General features: G+C 52.2%; 3 protein-coding genes across 4 annotated transcripts; all 3 read right to left on the reverse strand.

The window, feature by feature from the left end:
* Positions 1-255: 255 nt before the first annotated feature.
* HOXA1 (homeobox A1) lies at positions 256-1,748 on the reverse strand (the record flags this gene model as incomplete). 2 transcript variants are annotated; one of them, XM_080818280.1, is made up of 2 exons in its annotated part: positions 256-611; positions 1,097-1,748. In XM_080818280.1, 2 exons carry the CDS (start codon positions 1,746-1,748, stop codon positions 256-258), a joined length of 1,008 nt encoding a protein of 335 aa, XP_080674406.1. The 2 variants fall into 2 exon arrangements, with proteins under 2 accessions (XP_080674406.1, XP_080674407.1); XM_080818281.1 differs by lacking the exon at positions 256-611 and having other exon boundaries at positions 1,132-1,191; positions 1,398-1,748.
* A 4,712-nt stretch (positions 1,749-6,460) lies between these two features.
* HOXA2 (homeobox A2) lies at positions 6,461-8,376 on the reverse strand. The gene is made up of 2 exons (XM_080818553.1): positions 7,867-8,376; positions 6,461-7,221 (listed from the first exon to the last, which is right to left on the reverse strand). Exons 1-2 carry the CDS (start codon positions 8,264-8,266, stop codon positions 6,482-6,484), a joined length of 1,140 nt encoding a protein of 379 aa, XP_080674679.1. The 5' UTR covers positions 8,267-8,376; the 3' UTR covers positions 6,461-6,481.
* A 4,540-nt stretch (positions 8,377-12,916) lies between these two features.
* On the reverse strand, positions 12,917-16,868 carry HOXA3 (homeobox A3; the record flags this gene model as incomplete). The annotated part of the gene is made up of 2 exons (XM_080818782.1): positions 12,917-14,640; positions 16,343-16,868. The coding sequence occupies 2 exons, from the start codon at positions 16,866-16,868 to the stop codon at positions 13,835-13,837; spliced, it is 1,332 nt and encodes a 443-aa protein (XP_080674908.1). The 3' UTR covers positions 12,917-13,834.
* Between the last annotated feature and the right edge of the window lie 5,985 nt (positions 16,869-22,853).

The raw sequence follows: 22,853 nt of genomic DNA on the forward strand, positions 1-22,853 counted from the left end.
GAGGGGTGTTGGGGCTGTCAAAAAATTAATTATGGCACCTACTCTGCATCAAGGAGTTAGCACACACACCCAATCAAGCCTCTAATCTAGAATTCTCTGGAAACACATTATCCTGGCCAGGAGCTTCCCAGATAGGATCAGAAAGGAAGAGAGAGACTGTAAATGGAAAGGAAGATAAGCTAAGAATGTGCTTTGGGTAAGAAGTCCCCAGCCCTCAGAGTAGCCTGGGCTGCGGAGTCTGGGGCTGGGTGGGCCTCAGTGGGAGGTAGTCAGAGTGTCTGAGGTAGAAGATCCCGGGGAAGGAATGCAGGGCGAAGAGCTGGACTTCTCTGAAGATTCCTCAGCCTTCTCCTCACTTCCTGGCGGGGTAGCAGGAGAGATGGGCAAGAGGCCCTCCTTCTCTCGTTTCTTCTGCTTCATCCGGCGGTTCTGGAACCAGATCTTCACCTGGGTCTCATTGAGCTGCAGGGATGCGGCAATCTCCACCCTACGGGCCCGCGTCAGGTACTTATTGAAGTGGAACTCCTTTTCCAGCTCAGTGAGCTGCTTGGTGGTGAAGTTGGTGCGCACTGCATTGGGTTGACCCACGTAGCCGTACTCTCCAACTTTCCCTGCGGGCATGGTGGGGAGCGATGAGAGAGAAGGGTAAACATTTTTACAATGCATATAAGATCCCCTACACGCTCCAGAGCAACATTCAGGTAAAGTGGGGAGAGAGAATTTCGCCACAGAAACTGGGCTGGGTGACTGATGAGGTGTAAAGTGTTAATCCAAAGTCAACCATTAGCATGGTCAGACCCGTGATTAATGGAGGCTGGAGATATTAACGGAACCACACACCACCACCACACACACACCCCTACCCACTTCCTACTCCAGAACCTCGAAAAACTCAGCCCTTTGAGAAACGCAACAATCCCAGATGCTCCTCTGCCCCACACACCTGGGCAATCTCTCCACACAGAACAACACCGGTGGGAAGCAAGAAGTTTTGTTTGTTGCTGTTGTTTTTTTAAGTATTAATTTTCCTTGGCAACTAAGCAAATAGGCTCCTTCCAGAACCAGCAAGGAACATGCAAGGAATGGCAAGACTGACCTGTTTTGGGAGGGTTTCTTTTGACTTTCATCCAGTCAAAGGTCTGCGCTGGAGAAGACGTCTCTGATGTAGGGGAGCGACAGGCTTCTTGGTGGCTGGCGTGGAGAGGGGACAAGGAGTTATTATACGTGGCCAGGGCCAGGCTCTGGTGCTCTTGTCCATATGAGTGGTGAATGTACTGAGGCGAGCCCACCGCGCCCCCGGCATAACCCTGGTGGTGGTGGTGGTGATGCTGGACCATGGGAGATGAGAGATTTCCAGAGTAAACTGCGGGAGCGCACGAGGGGTACCCACCACTTACTTCTGCTTCCTGATTTAACGCGTAAGGGCTGTAAGGCGCGCCGAAGTTCTGCGCGCTGTAGCTTGGACCACAACTCGAATGAGAGTAGGACACCCCCAGGTTCCCGGGAGTCTGGTAGGTGGCCGGTTGGGGGTGGTGATGGTGGTGGTGGTGGTGGTGGGGTGGGCTGATCTGCACCCCCCTGCCCACTAGGAAGCGGTCGTCGCCGCCACAGCTGTTAGCACTGACCGCGCACGACTGGAAAGTTGTAATTCCATGGTCGGAAGGGTAGGCTCGCGCTGAGCAGGTCCCTGAGTCGCCTCCGCTGAGGATGGGGTATTCCAGGAAGGAGCTCATTCTTGCATTGTCCATCTGTCACTGAGGGACGGGGTCCTGCGAAGCCCTGGGTGACCGTGCCAACTTTCTCACTTCCTCCATGGGGCCGGAGAAGAAAAATGATATGAATGTACAGTGCGCAAGAGGGGGGGCGCGAGGGCGGAGGGCGCAGGGGGAGGGGCACGTGACTATGTCAGCCAATGGCGGAGCCTCCTGCGAAAGTTTGCTGGCTCCCGCGGTGATGGATCACCGTTTCAGTGGCATTTAAATCCCCGGCGCTCCTCAGTCTAGGTGACGCGCAGTCGCCCCCCCAGGCGGCCCAGGCGGCGGCAGCATCTGCGGCGGCTGCAAGGGCAGATTTCGGAGCTCTGGGCCGAAGGGGAGCAGAAGCCACCCTCTGCGCGCGCCGACTCCGCTCTCCCCCCCTCCGGGAGGTGGGGGCTGGGAGGCATCCTCGTCTCCGCCCCCTCCCCACCGCTCACTGAGAGATGAACTGGCAAGAGGTGAGAAGGGAAGAGGGCTCCGTCTCTCTTGGGTCGGGAATCAGTGGGCCAGAGCTCGCTGGCCTGCCACTAGCTCAGGGGCCGAGCCCGCAGTGCGCGGAGCAGGAAGGGTAGCTCCCCGGGCGCTTTCACTACACAGTCCCTGCTGTGGTGCCGGGGCAGTAAGGCGCGCAGAGGACCGTGGCTTAGGACGAGGCCAGGCCAGCAGCTCTCCAAGCTCCGCAGGGAGAGGGAAGTGCGCAGAGGGTTGGCCTGGAGAACCCCGGGTGGGCGTGCGGGGGACAAGAGCAAGGAAGAAAAAAAAAACTTCCCTTCTCCAAGGAGGGTCCCTGAAGCCTACTCCCTCCACCCCAACCGATTATTAGCGCGGCAATGAGGAGGTTCTGTAATTCGACGCTCGGGAGCGGGTGATTGGTAGGAGTTAAGCTTGCCGGAAAAGGCCGGGGGTGGCCGTGCTCTTCGCCCTCCCTCTCTCCTCGCTCTCCGCCCCTTTCTCCTCCCCACTCAGCTTTGCTGCGGGAGCCCTACGGGATCCGGAGCAGCTCGGCGGCTGGATTTTGAAGGGTAGGAGGCGGGGGAGAAAGATGACGCTAGCGGACGTGGCCGGCGTGGGGGCCGGGCGGCGCGCTGCAGGCCATCTGCCGGCTCCCTGGGACCCAGGAGCCTGCGCGCTCCCGCTAGGGCCTCAAAGGACGAGACCACAGCCCAACAGAATACGCTGGACGCCCCCCCCCGCAATGGTGCTCGTTTTCTGGAGGGGGAATGTTAGGAGTGGTAGGGTTTCTTTTATCCACTAGCCGCCGCCCCCCCCCATTCTACTCCACGTCTGAAGTGGGTAGGGGCTGGCAGGTGGGAGGGGCGGTGGACAGATGGCTGATGGTGGACGGGATATTTTCTTCTTCCCCAACAACACCTCCTCCCCTTTGTAACTGACTGTGTAGTTCCTTGTGCGAACCTTCAAGTCTTTCCCTAGAGAGACGCGTGCAAATCTGAGCGTCTTCCCAGGCCAGGGGTCCTGTTCTCCATCACCTTCATCCTACCCTGATGCTGACGGGGTCGTTAATTGCTGTTTACTATTGGGTTTCGTGTCAACCCTTGGCTTGTAGAGAGAAAATGCCGAACTGAGACCGAGAATTGATGCATTCTTAGGTAAAAGAAATCCAGAGATCATCCAAGAAGCTTTGCAGGCGATGCAGTATAGATTTTTCCCTGACCGTGTTTACCACATCGGAATCACTGATAAAATTTATCTGAGGATGGGGTTCCCACTCCCCTCTAGCTTTCCCTCCCCAGTTAGAAGAAGGAAGTTTTGCTTGAGGCATGCACATTTCAAACGTGTTAGTCAACCTTTCTGCATTCTGTTTTCCACATATAAAAGTCTCCCTCCCCCCAACCTGCCCCCACCCATGAGGGGAACTCTTGCAGACATTTGACTACGGATTCCCTCAGTAGCAAAGAAACATTTCCCCCCAAACATTTTCTTTTGAAACGGTATTTTTCTGTGACCTTTGACCCATCCCCAACCACGGTTAAGAGAGAGCACGGAGAGGAAAAGAATTCCTGCCCCAATTTCAGCACCTGGGGGTGTTCATCTTCAGGAAGGGAAAAGGAAAGGCGGCCTTCCTGGAGGCGGCTTCCTTGGGAGCTCCAGGCTTCCAACGATGGGGAGAGAAGGGGCTCCTGTCGAGGAGGAGGTAGGACGTGAGAGGGTCGGTGCAGGCATTGCGGACGATCAGCTTTCCGAACCGAAGGACGTTCTTTCCCCTGGCCTCATTCTTGTCCCTTTGTTGGCTTCTTCAGCCGGGGTTCGCGCAACCCCCTTTGCCGCAGGACTTGAGCCACAAAGCCGCCCGGGGCCGCAACCGCTCTCCTTCCTCTGCTAGTTCTCGGCCTCGGCTCTCCACTCTTTCCACTTCTCTTCCTCCCTCCGGGCCTCATTCCCGCGCCAGCACGGGTGGGAGTGTGTTTCTTGGGACCACATGCATGCACTTGCACGTAAGCCCGCAAGGACTCGGGCCGGCGACCGACCCACCTCGGCGCACTGCTCCCGGCTCCCGGCAGGCCGGACTCTTGAAGCCGAGCCTGCTCCGCCCCGGCTGACCGCCCAGAGCGCTGCTCTCCCGGTGTTGCTTACAAAGGCAGCCTAGTCTGGCCTCGAGCCCGTGAGGCTTCCGTAGCTCCGTGCTTTCCCCACCCCCACGAAACCCCGGGGTTCATACCGCCTTGTACAAGACCCTGGTTTTCTGAGCGTGTAGGCCTGCGCCCCACGACTCGTGCTAAAGTCTCTTTAAATGCCCTGGGAGAGTGGGTGAAAGGAGAGCTTGGTTTCTATTTAAATGATGGCCTGCAAGCGACTTGCTGGCCTCAAAGCGCCTCTTTCAGGGCTCTTCTACTAGAAAGGGAAGGAGCAAGGAGGAGACAAAACGCCGCCGAGGCCCGGAGCTGTTCATGGCATCCGCAGCTCAGCCAAGCTGTTGTTTTAAAAGAGCAATAAAAATGAATTATGACTAAACGCCTTCTAACTTAATGCTTTCGGACGGGGATCCCCGGCAAATACGTAAGAGGATTTTTATTTGTGCATGTGTTCCTGCAATTGATCTCTTTGATGACATTCTCATTCATAGAAAGCGTTTGATTTATGAGCGTAGGACGAATCGCAAACAGCAGCGGCGCAGCCCTGGCTGCGGCCCGGCCGCCCTGCTCAACTCCGCGCCTGGGGCTGGAGACCCGCCGGGGTCCTCACACGCCTCCACCGCTGCCAGGATTTAGGGGGCAAGGGGCTGGAGAAAGGTAGGGTACAAACCCATGGAGAAAGACCGCGATTTCACCGTAATTTCCAAGCCTTACCTATTAAGAGCCCCCTCCCCCGCACATGTTGCTTACAGGCTGCGTTTTCTCACGGTAAGTTAGTAGCCATCACAGCAGAGCTCAGGGAGGGAAAAAACAGCATGGGGAGATGTAAGAAAGGGGGAAAAAACCAGAACAACCCAGTAACGTGCCCTAGATCACATTTTATTGATATTTCATTTAAAGTGCTTTTTCTCTTTCTCTCTCCAGAAACTGGGTTAATTTATAACCTGGGACGCAGAAACTCTCCATTTTAAATCTCAACTTGGTAACCTGACTTCACAGCTTTAATGATCCATTATGTGTCATGTAAACAGATTTAAGAATGAAATATTGATTTTTCTATCCCTGAAAAAAGAATCCTAGAATGACTGAACCAGAGGATTGGAGAGAACCCTTTCTGAAGTGCATTTTCCAGCTAGTAACTATTGTTTTGTTTTGTTTTTGTTTTTCTCTACCTTTTAGGTCTGTTTGCCTGGACCCATCAACAGCTGGGAGACTAATCAACCGCACTGAAAATGTTTCCGGGATTGTGGGGGAGGGGTTGGAATGTAGATGTTTGAAACAAATGTGTATAAATAAATGAATTGTTGATAACTTAGTTATTGACCTGAAGACTGGTAGCTTGTTAAAGAAACTCCATGTTTCTCCTCCCTGGAGTTGGGGGTTTCTGTAGGCACTTTATTTCTCCACTTTCAAAGGCTTGGGCTTGGCCCAACTCTGAGGCTGCCCAATCCTGCTTCTATTACCAATTTAAATCTATGGCTTGAACCTCTACACTGAAAAACCAAATCCATTCCCTTTAAAAAGAAAGAAAGAAAAAAAAAAACCACTTCTTGGAAGTTCTAACCATTTTCTGGCTTTCTTTTCGTTGGTGTCTATTGAAGACTTTGAACATGCCCCCTTAATAAATATATTAAAATTGAAAAAAAAGAAGATGAATTGTGACCAGAATTTTATTTACCAAGTTAGACTAAAGGAGGAAAAAGAAACCGTTATGAGCCTTGAGAAAGAGGGGGGGAAGAAAAAAATAAGAAAGCTACTTATAGCAAAGGAGAATTTATTCTACCAAAAATACTCATGACAATGCATCCTAAGGTAATACAAAAATAAAAAGAAAGTGAAGATACAATTATATGATCACTTTCTTGCAGGCCTCATATATTGCTTTCAGAAAATCACATAGAGGGTCGTTGGATTCGATTTAGAACAACTAAAACTCCAAACTAATCTGTAAAAGATGGCTCTGAAACTGGACCAGGAGACTCACTAAACAGAAAATCTTCCACATTTAGAGGACAGACAGTGTAGGTCAAGAAGAAAAGAAAATAAAAATCAACTCTCTCGGAATAAAAGAAGGCCAAACCACCTAGTCAAAGGGGTTTTTGTTTTGTGATGCTTTGTTTTGCTTTAATGTTTTTAGTAATTCAGATGCTGCAAGTCGATTGTGGTGAGTGTGTCTGTAAAAAAGTCAAAGCTGTCAGCTGAAATATCTACAGGACTGTCCAGGGAACCTGGCAAACTGGGCGAGACAGCATCTGAAAGCTGCAGGCAGGAATCTGTGGAAAAAACGTTAAAGTCCTGCAAAGAGGGGACCTCGAGGGCCTCGGGACTGTCATTGTTTAGGCCAGAGCCACAGTTCTGGCCCATTGTTGACAAGCAGTTAGAAACAGTGGGTGACTGGTGCTGAAAATGTTTCAGATTTTTCTCATTGCTGGTTAAAGGCGAAACTGGGAAACTTTGGGAGTCGCCATTGTGTCCATTGGGAGCCTGCTGCTGAGAGAGGGCATTTTGCTGAAAAGTGTAACCTTCCCTCTCCAGAAGGGCCCCGGAGACGCTAAGGGCTTGCTCAAAGAGCGACTTCTCCTCCTCGTCCTCCTCCACTTTCTCAGAGTCTTCCAGGCTTTTAAATTTCCCTTCGCTGTTTTGGTTCTCCTTGCACTGGGTCTGCCTCTTGTGCTTCATCCTCCGGTTCTGAAACCACACTTTCACTTGTCTCTCAGTCAAATCCAGCAGCGCTGCAATTTCCACCCTTCGGGGTCTGCAAAGGTACTTGTTGAAATGAAATTCTTTTTCCAGCTCTAAAAGCTGCGTGTTGGTGTAAGCAGTTCTCAGGCGCCGCGAGCCCCCGCCGCTGCCATCGGCGATTTCCAGGGATTCTGCGGAAAGGGAAACCAACAAGAGACACACGCACAGTTGGAGGTGGAGGGGTCCGAGCGGGGTTATTCCACTGGAGAATAAATATAGCAGAAAAGATCAACTGCAACAAAATGGCCGCCCCTGGATGCAGTAGAGCTATTGTGCTGCCTTTCCTGGGAGCCCAGCCGCGGAAGACCCCATCTCTTCCACCTCCATCAGATTCCTGCCTGTGGCTCCCCCCAACCTCTCCATCCGGGAGCAAACTTTATATTAGCCACACCACAATTTATAATTAATGCATCAGCTGCTTAGCTGAGCAAGAGCGATCTATCACTCTTCATTACTGTCAAAAAGCCAAACTCTAGGACAACTAGACAAGAGGAGGTCAGTTCCAACTCAAATAAATCATCCCACATTACACAAGTTAGGGAAAGTTTCCCCCCCCTTCTTAAAAATATATATATGTCTCATTGTGCAGCGCAGGATCCCTTTTCTCTCCATCAAACCCACTCCTGAGCCCACAGGGGAAGGGAAGGCAGCCAAGCATCCCTCCCTCTCTCTCCCCCTTCTCTCCCAGCCCACGCTCCCCTCCCCCATAACCGCTCCCCGGGCAGCCCAGAAGGGGAGAAGGGTCCTGGGACCTGGGGCCAAGTCTCTGGACTGACCTTTGTGGCTGAGGCAGGCAGGGCCGGTGGCGGCGGCGGCGGCGGCGGCGGCGGCGGCGGCAGAGGCGGGCGGCAGCGCGGTTTTCTTGGCCGCCTTCTTCTCCTTCATCCAGGGGTACTCGGGCGGCTGCAGGGCGCCGGCGGGCGCTGGGCTGCCGCGGCTGCCCGCGGGGCTCGGCTTGGGGCGGCCGCCAGCGCCGTGGCGAGGGTGACTGCCCGGGTTCAGGCTGGGAATGGTCTGCTCAAAAGGAGGAGGAATCAGTGTCGAGTGTGAAAGCGTCGAGGTCTTGATTGATGAACTTTGAAATGTATCAGCGACAGGGGGAAAAGATGTCAGGCACTCAGCGAGCGACGGCTGGCTATTGATAAAACCAATCTCTCGCTCAAATTCGTAATTCATGGCCTTCTCCTTGGAGCCCCCTCGGAGAAAAAGTTCCCTCTTCTGGAGGGGCTTTGGGGGGGCAAGGCCCAGGAAAAAGGCGAGAGCAGAGGAAAAAAAAAATCTATCATAGAAGATCGCTGCTGGGGTGTTTTTTTTCTAATTCACTGATTACAGCCGTATGGGGACCGCGCTACTATTAAACTATTGAATTCATGGAGACAAGGTTGAAATTGGACCGAATTGGCTGTCACATGATTGCTTCTGCCCAATGACAATTTGGGCTTTAATCAAAAGAAGCCACTGTCTGTTTGATTGATCCAAAAAAGTCGGGAAGGAACGCCTCATTGGGGGCCAGCGAGGCTTTATTTACACTTTTTTCAGGGCAAAAATACATATATGTGGGTGTGGGTGGGGATGCCCGGGAGTGCGTGGGGGCGAGGGTGCCTGCCTGCCTCCTGATTAGCACAGATCTGGTGTGTGCGCCTGGGAGTGTGTGGAGTGCGAGTGTGTGCGAGTGTGAGCCCTGCTGCCGGCCCGCCGGCGGCTGCCCTCTGCCTCCCCCGCACACTCCGCGCATTGTTTGGGACTGTCGGGAAGACGCCTCGCACCTCACAAATCATTTAAGCACCTCAGTCTGACGCCTGCAGTCATTAACAAAGTAATCCATTAATCTTCAAAGTTTTGACACCCGAGAGCCCCGCATCCCAGCCACATAAGTTCTGCTAAAGCAGGAGGAAGGAGCAGAGGGAGAGGGGAGATGAGACCGGGAGAAGAAAGAGAGAGGGAAGAGGGAAGGAGGGAGGGAGGGAGAGAAGGAGAGGGAAGAGAGAGAGAGAGAGAAGAGAGAGGATACACAGAACAGAGAGGGTTCATTTTGGGGTCTCTCTTCTTTTATTTCCTTTTCCTCCTCTGCCTTTTCTAAAACCAGTTCCTGGATCTCGGAAGTGATCTCTGTTTTCCTTCCTCTCCGTCTTTCCCTCTTTTCTTCTTTTTCCCTCTTCTCCCCTCTCCCCTTCCCTCTCACTTCTATCCATCTCTCCTTCCCCAAACCCCTCCCGTATGCCCTCGCCCCCCTCCCAAAGCCCAGCTCAGAGTCCGCGCCCCCGGACCGGGACCCTGGCCCATTGTTAGCCGGCTTTTCCACCGCAGCTATGCATCTGGCTCCAGAGGGAAGCGGAAGACGGGAGGCGGCTCTCGAAGCTTCCCGACCTCCCGTGCCATCAACTTTTCAAGAGTGGCTCGAGAAAGATAGATGCATGTGCCAAGCAAGACAACAACCCCAGGTCCATGTGTCCAAATCCCTGTAGCCAGGGCGGCGGCCACCCAAAGCAGTGCCACCTGGAGCAGGCTCCTGCGGCTCCTGGTATTCTGGGTTTCATACCCGTAGGGCTCGGGTGCGGTGAGTATTTCTGATTTCCAGGAAGTCTGTTGGAAGTTAGCAGCAGGGAGGGAGAAGGTGCTTGTTCCTTTCTCTCTCTCTCTCTTTTTTTCTTTTCCTTTTCCTCTCCTTCTTCTCCTGGTCCTTGTCGCTCTGATTGTGGGCTCGTGGGTTCAGATGCAAAACGTGCTCTCTGGCAGCCCAAATTGTCTCCTGCACCTTTCTGCCTGCTCCTTGGCCACCTGGGATGTTTGCACTCAGGTTTTGCTGTGGGAAACATACCGCGGGTGAGAGAGGACAACCTCAGGAGGAATTATAAAGATTCTCTATCCTCTGTTCACGCTCTCTTTTTTTTCCAATTCGGAGACTTGAGACTTGGGCATCTTGGACTGTGCTGGAGGTTTCAAAAGATAACACCTTTAGGTACCAAACAATAACTTTTTAAAAATCCACCGAGCCAGAAAGAGGGGGAAGAGGCTGAGAGAGAAATCTGAAGGTATCTCTTTTCTCTCAGACCCTGAGGATGATGATTCGCTTTTGCTTCCTTTGAAATGGACCAAGTGATCAGACTCCCCCAGGCCGGCAGGCATCCGTGGCAGGAAAATAAATCATTCTGATGGCCAGGGAGAGAGAGGTTGGTGGGGGAAAGAAATCTACGCAGAAAACAAGAAAGGCCGGCCACGGCACGAGGCTAGGACTCCATTTCTGAGGCCGGCATCAAAGGGGGCTTGGGTGGAAATTAGATATAAAGTGGCCTCCGTCATTGACTAGCCCAGAGCATCGCCTTACAGATAGAGATGCTATTTTGGAAAATGTGAGGTTTTTCAGTTTTCTTGCTTTTATTCCAAACAAAGCTCTGAAGGAAGTCTGGGTGCGATCAATCTTGCTCACCAAAAGCCTTGACAGCTTCTGGCCCTTAAGAACACATTTCAGCTTCGAGCTCTTTCCAAGATCAAATGTGGCCGAGCAAAGAGGAGAGCAGGAAACGCAAGTAAACAAGGAAAACTAGTCTTTTTAAAGATCTTTTTGGCAGCAGGAAGAGTTATAAGGCGGCTTTTAGGAAAGGTGCTTTTGCACATTCTGGGATAGTGGCTTTGGCATTTGTTCTTACAGAAATAATATTGAGGGGTTAAGGGGAGGGGGAGTTAAGGAGAGGGAACAGCGCTGCCCCCATATTGCTGAGGCTTTGTCAGGGGCTGCGTGGGTGAGAGCTTTCTGCTCGCCTCAGCGGCCTTAATTCAAATACCATCTGGAAGCAAACCCTTTTCTTTGACCATTCAACACTGAAATCTTCCCCAAATCTATTACTTTAACTCAGGAATATTTCAATAAGGACTTACTTTTAATATCTTAGAAGCTGAAGGTGAGATCAATATTTTTTTTCTTTGAAACCTAAAATGAATGTTTTGACTGCTAAGATATGGGAAATCATACTGGAATCTCATTTAAAAATCCGTGCCCTGAGGGAAGGACGATGCCTCCAAACCAGTTGCCTCTCAGCTAAACGGTAGATTTTAGAAATGGGTTCAAACAGTGGTATCTCCGAAAGATTTTCCTCTGTGAATGGATAGCGCTGGCTAGCTCGTTCTCTCCCTCTCTCTCTCTCTCTCTCGCTCTCTCCCTTGCACTCTGTCTCCACTGTTCCTTATTTTGCCAGGTAATTTTATATACGTCTGTAAAATTATTACTCATAGAAAGACTTCTGTGGTTGCTTAGCCTGTTCAGTTCAGATCTGAACAACCAAAACAGCGGAAGCTCCAGTCCTCACAAAGACTGGATTTCCAGCCTCTGCATTTCTGAGGTGCGCCATATTTTGGCAGGGAGGTTGGGGTGGGGTAGGGAGCAAATCTATTCCTTCCATAACCCAAACTCTTTAAAAATCCAGAAAAACATATATGTGTCTCAAGAGCCCCCAGACAGGTATGGGAGAAGCATCTCTGGCTGTGAGAGAAACACCCAGATCTCTACAGCTCCCTGGCTTTGCATCTTCCGAGCATTTTTCTTTTTCTTAAAATGTGAGAAGGTTCCCTAAAAGCAGCTCCTGTGGACCCAGGAGATATCCCAAAATGGCTCCAGGGCCTATTTCTAAAGATCATCTGAGGGAGCTTCTCAGGGGAAAGATAGAGGCCATGATGATGGATATTTTGGATTGCAAACAAAATGGCGACATTTTTCATCTCCGTCTCTGAAAGATACAATCCAGGGAGAAGGAGGATTTATTTCTCACATCAGATGCTTCTGATCCGAGACGCAGGTGGTTTCTCACTTCCAATTTAGAAAGGGGATGTTGATGGGGATACAGTCATGAGGTTTTCACGTTCTGAATTTGGTTCCTTCTCCAAGCAATTCTTTAATATGAAAATAAAAATATTTCCCTTTCCTGTGCCTGCTTTTGGTCTGCCAGCCAGTCAGCTGGCAGCCCTATCTTCAGTCCAGGAGTAGAAATGTAATGTTTAGCTCCTGCAGCATCAAATGAAAGAAGTACTTATAAAATTGCATTTTTATTAGAAAGATACCAATCTCCTTTCTTTCTCCTCCTCCCCGGGGACCATAAAAGGAGAGTGAGGAGGGATGAAGGAGAGGAAATAAATCCAGAGGATGCCAAATCCTAAATTCCGGGATGAAGAAGAAGCTGGGACGCCAGCAGTCCAGGGAAGGGCTTGGGGAGGCTCCTGGGAGTTCAGCCTTTCTTCTGCTGGAGACCTGGGTGAAGCTCTGTCTCCTTCCAGCCGCCTAGCTCCCAGTAGCGATTTTAAGAGCCATTCTCTCCTCCTGGCGCGATAAGGGACCGAAGAGCATCCACAGAGAGTCCGGTTGCTCCAGAAAATACTCTGCATCCTCCGCATGGCTTATGATTCCCAGGGTTAAAGCACTGGCTGGTCCGCTTTGACCTGGAGGAAGATCTTGGAGAAGACACCCCTGCCTTACTCCCCAGCGGGGCCTCTCAGGCACCTGTGCGTCCCCGCCGCGCTTCGGGCCGGATGCCTTTTGTTTGTCCCGCAGTCAGCAGCCCGCAGCCCCTGCGGCCGCGCAGGCCCCTCCGCGGCAGCTGGGAATCAGGCAGCCCAGCGGGCTGGCGCTCGGCCTTTCCAGAACTGCCCGCCTCGGGGAGCTCCTGCAGCCTTCCCAAGAATTCGCCGTGCTCCCAGGCGAGCCGCCTGGCCAGGCCGCACTCCCGGAGCTGGAAGGCTTGCCGCGGCCTGCTCAGCCACTTCGCCTCTGTCTTAATTCCACGCAGACCCCCATCTTCGGCCAAAGAACCCCTTCTGAACACGGATATTATTCAGAATAAAAACTTTATTTATTTATTTTTTTTGTTTAGTTTCTCAGAATGTGAGCAGCAAGGAATGTAGAACTCTCAAAACAAATCTAGCATTTTTCACGTTTACAGATTTTTTTTTTCAGTTTCGCCGGATGTTACAATCCTAAATCACTGTTTTCAAAAGCTGGATCCTCTCTGGTATTATTGCATCATTACCGTTTTTATAAAGGAATTATATTTCCCTTTCAAATAAAAAAATTTTTTTCTATGTACGCCAATACACTATTGAACAAAAGGCCCAAGAAACCTTCTGAACAATCAGGGTACAGAATTTCTTTAATATAAATACGAACGGATGGGGATAAATAATATTTAAAACTTAGATTATTCAATGCTTGCAAAAAAAATATAAATAAATCTGACTGTTCACCAGCATACACACACGGAAAGACGTACACTTAGTCATCCTTGCACAGGGAGCCCCTGTTTCAAAGCGCCTTTGATTTTTTCTCGCTCTTTACAAGAAGTGCAATTAAAAAAAAAAACCTAAAAATTAAAAAAAAAAAGTAACTGCTTCCCCTCGGGAGCCATAATGTACGAACAAATTCACATTGAAGAACTCGGCTAGAAAATTTGTTCATATACCCTGTTTCTGATCAAAGAATAGAGAAGGTAAAGGGTGCAGGGCCCGCGGCCGAGCGAGGGGTGGGAGGAGATAAACATCGCTACTGATACTGACAGCCATTCCAGCAACCAAGATTGCTACGTCACATAAACTATAAAAACGCGTTACCAAGGAAAACAAAACGGGGTGGGGGTGGGGGGTAGACGGGGCGGAGGAGAAAAAAGGGAGGGCAGGAAGAACCTTAAAACCAAACCAAAAAAAAGTAAACGAAGAAAGGTGGGGGCAGAGGGACTCTCCTGGCGCGCAGCCCCGAGCCCACCATCACAGGTGGGTGAGCTTGGGGGCTTCCTGAATTCTTCCCTGAGAAGGATGGTGGGCGGTAAGGTCCGTGTAGGTGGGGTGCGGCTCCCCTGGCCCGGGCCCGTGATGGTGGCCGCTGCCCAGCGGCCCAGCACCCCCGTAGTCTATGGCTGCCGAGGCGGCGTGGGGGAGGTGAGTTAGGCCAAAGAGGGCAGGCCCAGAGTTGCTCATGGGCTCCACATAGCTGCCCCCCACGAAGACGGGGCTTCCCTGTAAGTGTGGGGTCCCATAGCTGCCGTTGCCCTGCAGGCCATGCGCGTGTGGGTCATAGTCGGGTGTACCCCCCGCCCCCGCCCCCGCCGCGGTGTAGCGCTTCTGTGGGGGCGGTGGGGGCGCGCAGCTTGGCAGGGGTGCGGGGTAGGAGGCGGGGGGCAGCCCATAGGCGCCCTGGGGAGGCTTGGAGAAAGACGGGGGCGACTGGGGCTCATACGGGACGCTGTTAACCAGCGAATGCATAGAGTTCAGATAGCCGCCCGCACCAGGGGGCACGGGGCTGCGACTTGGGGACTGGCCCCCTGATGACGTCAGCATGCCCTTGCCCTTCTGATCCTTCTTGTACTTCATGCGGCGATTCTGGAACCAGATCTTGATCTGGCGCTCAGTGAGGTTCAGCAGGTTGGCCATCTCCACCCGGCGCGGCCGGCACAGGTAGCGGTTGAAGTGGAACTCCTTCTCCAGCTCCACCAGCTGCGCGCTCGTGTAGGCGGTGCGCGCCCGTTTGGACGAAGCCTGCCCAGGCGGGCTCTTGTCGCCAGCGCAGCTCTCCCCTGCGAGGACAGAGGAGACAGCAAAGGAGAAAGGAAGAGAGCCATCAGGGGCTGCCTCACGCCCCGCCTAGCCCCTGACCCCTCCAGGTCCCTCAGTTGCTCCAGGCTCCAAGAGCCCTCTGTCAGGGCCCAGAAAAGGGGATGAGGAACTAGGTCCCCTCCTCTGTCCTGGTGGGGAAATAGTGCCAGTAGCTGGGTAGCTAGCCCCTCCTTCGGTCAAGTTGCAAGTCATAAGCTTCCCTTAAGGGAGGAGAGGTAAGGAAAGAAAAGCAGAACCCCCAGTTTGCCTTCCTGGAGCTATTCACTTTCTGAATCATTTACTGATCCTTCAGGCATATCAGACTACAGGCTCCCTGTGGGCGGGTCTCCCATGTTCATTCCCTTCACAGTAACTGAAATGTGGGGCACCTAATACACTGAATAAACCTTTCCCTAATTCACTGTCTGACTGAAGGATTGGACAGTTGCCTCAACTGGCCACTTATTTAGTCTACCCAGTGGAGATGGATGGAGTGGAAGCCCTAATCTGAAAAGCCTTCTGTGTGCAAAGGAAGAGATCCCATTGAAAGTACCAATTTCTGGTGGGGTGACCCAGGCCCCTGACTCTGGGTCTTATTAATTAGGGCTCTTGGTGTCATCAAGCAGCCTCCCCATTTTCACCCCCTAATCTTGTGCCCTCCTATCTTCCCCTCCACTCCCAAATCTCAGACTCTGGGGCGGGGTGGTGGTGGGGTGGTCCCAGATGCTGAGGCCTAGAGCAGAGTACTGGCAACTGGAGAAGGCAAGGGAAAAGGTAACCAAGATGCTGGGAAGCCCAAGACCCAGGACCTGTCCTTCAGTCTAGTTCCTGGAGGCCCATGTGGTTCTTATTAGCATGACAAGTCCAAATCCCCTCCCCCAGGAGATCTCTGGCTGCCTTCATTGTACTAAGTCTGAGTAGGGCCTTCCCAGAGGTAAGGCAGCCACTCCATCTACTGGAGCAAAAATTAAAAATAGGCTCTGTTTATAACCAAAGCTTGAATTCTCACTTGGATGGTGACTAGGCGTGCTTTTATCCTGCCACATTTCAGTGTGGAGTGGATGTCACTGTTTCATTAGAATAAGGACTTGTGGAGCACCTGGGTGGCTCAGTGGGTTAAGCCTCTGCCTTCAGGCTCAGGTCATGGTCTCAGGGTCCTGGGACTGAGCCCCCACATCGGGCTCTCTGCTCAGCAGGGAGCTTGCTTCCCCCTCTCCCTCTGCCTGCCTCTCTGCCTACTTGTGATGTCTCCCTCTGTCAAATAAATAAACAAAATCTAAAAAAAGAAGAAGAAGAAGAAGAAGAAGAAGAAGAAGAAGAAGAAGAAGAAGAAAGAAAGAAAGAAAGAAATGACGACTTGTGCTAAAAAGAGAGTGTGGAGCTCAGGTTTGTTGTGCCTAAAGGTCCTAACTCCAAGAGTGGAATAAGAAGGGATTCCAAGCTGCCTAGGCCCCACTTGCTCTTGGAGAAGTCAAGAGAGACTCCCATCCGGTCTTTCTCTGGGGTTTCCTGGTCAGACAGAGTCCTGTCACCCCCATAGTTGAAGGAGAAGGAGCAGTTCACTCTTGAATGTGTTCCAGCGCTCCCAGACTGTACTGGCTGTGGCTGGAGATGGCTGGGGGGCGGAGGGGGTGGGTAGCGGGAGCCAGGCCAGAGGACCCTCCTCCAGAAGGCACCATTTACCTGAGCTGGAGCCGCTTGTTTTCTGCTTTGTGTTTTGCCGAGACTCTTTCATCCAGGGGAAGATTTGTTTGGCCACGGTGGGTGAGTTGAGTAGGGGGCTCTTGGCTGCGCTGGCGGGGGTTGGGTTGCTGCTGGCATTCTGAGGTGGGGAAACTGAAGAGGGGGGAGGGGGCGCGGCAGGAGCCGGTGCTGGGGGCTGCGGCGGGGGTTGAGGCTGCTGTGGAGCTGGGGGCGCGGCCTGGGGCGGCGGCGGGGCCAGAGGTGGCTCGCCCAGGCCCGGGGGCTGGCTGGGCGGGCCGCTCAGGGTGTGCAGACACGCCTCGCTCAGCTCGTGAGCCTTGGGGTGGCCCCCGCCGCTGGTGGGCGACTGGAGGGAACAGGCGGGTCGGTGGTACTCGCCATCAGCGCCCAGTGCCGCGGACGCCGGGTACGGCTGCTGACTGGCATTATAAGCGAACCCGTTGGCTGCCTGGTAGGGGTAGCCACCGTAGATCGCAGAGCTGTCGTAGTAGGTCGCTTTTTGCATCGCGTTGTTTCACAATCTTGATCGCACACTCTGACAGGGGCTTGACACCCGTGAGGGCGCACATTGGCACGCCCCCGCGGTCACGTGACGCTCCGCCGCCAATGGCCGCCCCGCGCAGACCTGGGGGGGCGAGAATCGCAGCGCGGTGAGGGCTCCGCGCAAATCCATCTTACTCTCAATAGCTAAGTGACATGAAAGCCATAAAAGAAAAAGTGGTCAGCAATATTTAGCAGCACGACTTGGCCCCGGGCGCAGAGAGCCGCGCTATAAAAAGCCGCTGGAATTTACTGGCAGCTACAAATATTTGCTTAACTTGCGTCTGGAGTTGGGGGGTTTTCCGGGGAGAGAGGAGGAGAGTAAGCGAGAGCTCGAAGCCCGGTCTCCAGAGCTGGAGTCCAAAAGAAGAAAGGCTGATGGGCTAGGAAGGAGCAGGGCTGATATCCTTCCTTTCCAGGGAAAGAGAAACTTGGGGTGTCCCTTCATCTCCGCTCCTTGGCCTCGTCCAGTGAGACCCACGGCTCCTTGCCTCTCAGGATCTTGGGGAAGGGGCAAGGGGGCAAAGGGGAGAGTAGGTTGCCAATTTGTTCTCCGGTCGCTTTAGGACTAATACTTGTCAAAAAGAGCCCTGACGCGGGGGGACTTCCCATCCAGCCCCTTCTTGGATCTTCCAGCACCCAACAGAGGTATGCACAAAAAACTCTGAGGCAATTGCCCTACTCTACCCCCGATGGATTTCAGAAGCTTGTTAGGCAGTTAATCTACCCCTGTGCGGGGATATGACCTACCTCTTCCAAATGAGCCCCTTGTGGCCAAGAGGGGAGAGAAAAAACTTTAGAAAGAACATCCCATATGGGAAGGGACCAATAACAACACTGGCTTCAAGCAAGTCAAACTCAAATCCCGGACAGTTCTTTACTCCTTTCCTCTCCTTATTTTCTCAGGAACGACCCAGCAAGCCACTCCCACTTCTTTCCCCCTGTTACAGAAGGTCCCCAGACCCTCCTGCCTTGGGCTTGCTGAGGTGCTGTTATTCAGGGCAACTATCAAATTCTACCTGTTAAAACATGATGGATTAGAGAAAAAAACCAACCCACCAGGAACCTGAAAAACCAGCGTTCATCTCCATGACCACGGCTTGAACTCTCCCTCCAACTTAACGATAATAGGTTCTGTCTTAGAAACTGCTATGTAATTTGATGTATGGGGGTCATTTGGCTCCGGACGAGGGATGGAAGCACAAGCCATAAAATCCTGCCAGAGTTCCCTGATCTTTGTGTGCTGTTGTTGTTGGTATTTGTTACTTAGCCGATTTACCTGCTTCAGAAACACCAAGCAAAGGTCAACCCTGAAAATCTTAAAAGCAACTGAAAGCCTCCTCAGCCCTTTTTTAAAAATTTATTATTTAGAAAGCAGTTTTGCAGAAGTGAAATCTATGTTTTATTTTTGTTTTCAGCCTTTGCATGGTCAGTTTCTGGTTCTCAGCTGAGAGAAGTTCCCTGTGAGTTCATATACACACACATACACACACACAGGATGATAGTCTCTCTGACTATTTAAGAAAACACAATGACAAATTCATGAAGAAAATGGTTTAGTTCACACCCTAACTATGTATATTTCAGTCCTGGAGTCATTCAGGTTCTCTAGAAATTGCAGACACTTTGTTAACTAGAAAACACCATCCACCAACAGATGATTACAATTCCGTTTTTAATAATGGGCTTCTTTGGATTTTATTATTAAACCAACAATCTGACCAACATCTGGAAAACAAGCACAATTAATTTTCCAGAACCTCAATTAAAAATTACAGCTTCCCTTATCCGAACTTACTGTGCGTGATCTTGAGCCCTGGAGTATCGTTTCTATTTTGGAAAAGATAGGAAGCTACAGATACCATGATCGAAAATAAATAAAGAATAAAATAAAATTTAAAACTGAATAGCAATCGAATGTCTCAGTTTCCTGTTCTTTCACTGAAAACAGTTATTATATTTGGCAGTGTTAATGTCTGCCATTATAAATTCTTAAGATACTAGGCTTGTGTAAAATAAAATGTCAGGTTAAGAAAATTACTCCAGACACTTGAGCAGCAAGATATTAGATAAAACAAAATGAAGGTGATTTTGAACGTGTAACATTTCAAGTGACTTGCTAATCCATTATCACAAGATATACTGGCCTACTGCTTACTTAAGTCTTTTCATCAAGTTGTGCATTGTCTTGTAAATAACAAAAATACCATGAAAAACCAAAGAGCATACAACAGTCCCTATAATATGAATTCACCTCAGAGATCCCACCAAAGTCCTCCCTATTGTTTGAGGTCAGCAGACAACTACTGTGGGGCCCACACATTTCCCCCCTCCTGCCCTCACCCCAGCCCCCAAAGTTTGCAACCTAGTAAAGAAGTTGGATATCTGCCAGTCTGGAAACTTGCTTTGCACCCGCCCCCCACCCCCACCCCAAGCAAGGGCTGGGATGGGAGGAGATTCCTCCGAAAAGATCTGTTTTCTGGACAATAACCCCCAGGTGCAAGAACTGAGAGTTGAGAAGGCTAAATTGAGTGCAGAAAGCAAATCCTATTGTCTTTCTGGAAGATCTGCCCAAATTCAACCTCCTTCCGAGACCGCTCCCTGTTTCCACTCCTGCCCCTTCCTCAGCCTGCCCTCACCCCGAGTTTAAGCGGGAATATCGGGTAAGAGCCCCCCTGTCCCCTTGCCCACCCTCCCTCCCTCCCCAACCCAGAAAAGTTGGGGCTGGGCTAGGGGAAAGGGAAGAGGTGGGGGCGGGGATGGGAAAGCGGCCTGAACTCGAAGTGTAAGGGTATCAGTCACTGCCGGGAAGGAAGCTCCGGCTTGTGAACTCTTCTTGAACCGAGATTTAAGTCTGCAGCCATAAATCACCGAGACGTAAACTCCGCCATTCAGCGCTGAGAGCGGCCGGTTGTGGCCCTGCTTACCTTAACTTCTGAGGAGCGCCGCGAGCGCAGGCTCGGGCTCGGGCTCGGGCTCCGGCCCCCGGCCCGGCTCGGCCGCCCGGCCGGGTCCCCTAGGCGCGGGATGGGCACCGACCCTCAGCATCAGCCGAGACGGCAGGCGGGAGGGAGACCCCAAGGCCCGGACGCCGAGGCGCAGAGCGTGGCGGCTTCGCTGCTCCGGCAAGGCTCGCCCAGGGCGGACTGGGGCGGCTTGGACCCCCCCTCCCACCCACCCCACCCACCCACCCCTCCCCCACACCCCCGCCCCCTGCCCTTCCCGAGGGCAGCAGCCGCGGCCCGGAGATAAGCGCTAGCGCGGCGCAGGGCTCTGCCTGGGCTAGTGGCACCGACTTGGGTATGTTTCTTATGAATATTACACGCGGAGCAGCGTCTGGTCGGGGGGGGGGGATGCGGTGGGGGGTGCTGGGGGCGGGCGGGAGGGGAGGCCGAGGCGGCTGGGGAAGCGCGGGGCGGCGTGGGGGATGGGGCTAAGGCGAGGGGAGGGACAGGAGCGAGAGGGGGAACTCGGCGGCGGCGGCGGCGGGAGGAGGGCAGCCTCCCCCCAAACCCCCAACGCCCTCCCTCTCCTCGCTTCTAGGCGTCACTAAAGTCCAGGAAAATTATGCTAATGAGGACAAAGGGCTCTCACAAAGGGGCTCTCTAGCCGGGCTCTATTTCTTAGGAATCCATTTGAGAAACCACATAACGCCTGCCCTGGACACCTCCAATTGGGGTGCAAGGGGAAAGAGAACCAGGAGGCGAGTTCCCCAGACTTTGGGCACTTTACCACATCTGTCACCCCCAATCTGAGAACCTCAAAGGCACTCTTTGGGGGGCAGAGGTAGGGCTTCCTTTCTCAAGAGACCTCCCCAAGAGCCAACTGGGCTGTCTTTGGTTATATTTTTAGGCAGAAACCCTTAAAATTCTGGCAGCCAGGAGGGAAGTAGCCTGGGGGAGATGCGCAAAAGTCCAGGCAGTGAAAGGGGATGCTCTGGGCTCAGGTACACACTAGAATGCCTAGAAAACTGGGTCTCCAGCTTTTCGGTGCCCATTTCGCAGAACAGACAGGCAGCTCACTCGCAGGGAAAGACATAAAACTCTCACACCAACGCCAAGGGTGTCTATGATGTTTCCCCCTCAATTAGCGGTATACAGGGACCCTAAGCAGAGGAAGGGCCATAGTATGCCTGGCAATATTGCCACAACTTTAAGGAGGATGGGCTTCCTGCCTTCTAATGCCTCCCTCAACTCAACATTCTGTCCGAAGTGAACTCTGCAAGGGTATGTGTGTGGCAAAAAAGAGAAATGGAGATTTCGTGCAATTCCAAGGTGTCAACGGCCAGTCCTTCTCAAAGGAAGGTGTTAAAAATATAAGTAGTATGTTTAAACTGTCAGGGAGCCAAAGTGTCACCTTAGAGCAAAAACAAAGCCAAGGGAAAAGGGAGAAATCAAAAAGCACTCCTGGCCAGGGTGGCCTCATGCATACCAATGGTTTTTGTCATTTATGGCTGGGCAAGATTTATGACTCGGCGCCCCAAAGCTGTAAACAGAGCACAAAACAGCAAACACTTGCTCCTCATGGCATATTGCGGCGTAACTTGAAAGGGGGAGCCGGGCAGCGTAGGAGGTGAGAGCCGCCGCAAAAATCCGCTCGGCTGCATTTTCTCTTCAAACCGGCCGGGTCGGATGTGGCATTTGAAGAAAGGAGGCGTGGGTCAATAATCAACCCGCACTTTCTCCTCCAAACTGCTGACACGACTCTCACCGCCTTCTCAGCTAAGCCAGCTGCAGGGAAGGCCAGCTTTCCGTGAGAACCTGCCAGGGGAGGGGAACTCCTGGGCCAGGAGAGCCGAGGGCGCCGAGGTGAGGGCTGGGGCAGCCGGGGCGCATACCTTTTCAAAGGCTCCAAGACCGCGCTGGGCAAAATGCTGGGACTGGACTGGAGGAGCCACGGGACCCTAGGGAAAGCTGGGGCGGGAGGTCGGGACAGGGTCCGCACCAGTCCCAGACTAGGTGGCTTTTGGGTGGCTCGCTGCGGCAGGCAGAAATGGGTCTCTGACCTCAAGTCTAGGGTCTGTGGCCCTGGCACGGAGACCTGCCGGGTTTGGGCCTCTCTGCTGAAATCCACAGGACTGACTTTTGGGGGCATGGCAGGCGAGGTGATTAAAAATAACAGTTTATGATTGCTGAAGGTTTTTTTATTTGTTATTGTTTTTTAAGAGAAAAAATACCGCCTGTCGATATCCACTGTCAGAAATTACCCACCGCTGCCTCTGCGGTGCCTTTCTAGGCAGATCCCGCAGCCATTCACCCTGCTCGGCCAAAACCGCTGAGGTTTTCTTTGTGGAGAAGACCCCTTGGCTCCTCCAAACCACCCACTCCAGTCCCTGTGCTCCCTGATGTCTTACTCGTGGGGACTAGAAGAAAACATCTTCTCAGCACTACAAAAATATCTGGAATAGCGAAGGTGTGTTTGTCCCTCTCTACCCTTTACAGGGGCCTCCTTGAGAACATGTCTGGGAGGGCCTGGGGCCGATTCAAGGCTGTCTCTGCAGCCCCGGGAGAAAGGTGAGGCAAAAAGAGGCATCGGAATCCGGGAATGGGGAGGAAAATTAATGAGGAAATACACTTGCCTGTGAGGGGTGCGGCTGGCATTTTAAGGGTAACAGGGGACTAGCCTGTTTTTTATCGCTACAGTTCAGCTATAACGGAGTGCCTTTAGCTCTTTCCATGAAGGAAAAACCAACGGGTGCTCTGTAAACTGGCCTGTTGGTTTCTTCTCACTGTGCACACTTTTATGCAGAACCAGTGTGAGAGTCCATCCCTAGATATTTATTCTGCTTGCTGGCACTGAAGTGACAATAAAAAGATGCTTTTAACAAACCTCTATTCCCTCTCTCATTCTTTCTAGCGAAGCTATATTATTTATGAGTCTTTAACTGGGTCAAAAATGCGCCAGAACTGGGTCATAAATCATACGAAATGCTGACAAGTAATTGAACAGC

The sequence above is a fragment of the Martes martes genome (assembly GCF_963455335.1).
Source record: "Martes martes genome assembly, chromosome: 11".
Lineage (NCBI taxonomy): Eukaryota > Metazoa > Chordata > Mammalia > Carnivora > Mustelidae > Martes > Martes martes.

Excerpts from the sequence above, each read along its gene's own strand:
- HOXA2 (XM_080818553.1), bottom strand. The coding sequence starts at position 8,266 with ATGAATTACGAATTTGAGCGAGAGATTGGTTTTATCAATAGCCAGCCG. Across the intron at positions 7,222-7,866 it reads TGCCTGCCTCAGCCACAAAG|AATCCCTGGAAATCGCCGAT; the intron begins GTCAGTCCAGAG and ends CCCTTTCCGCAG.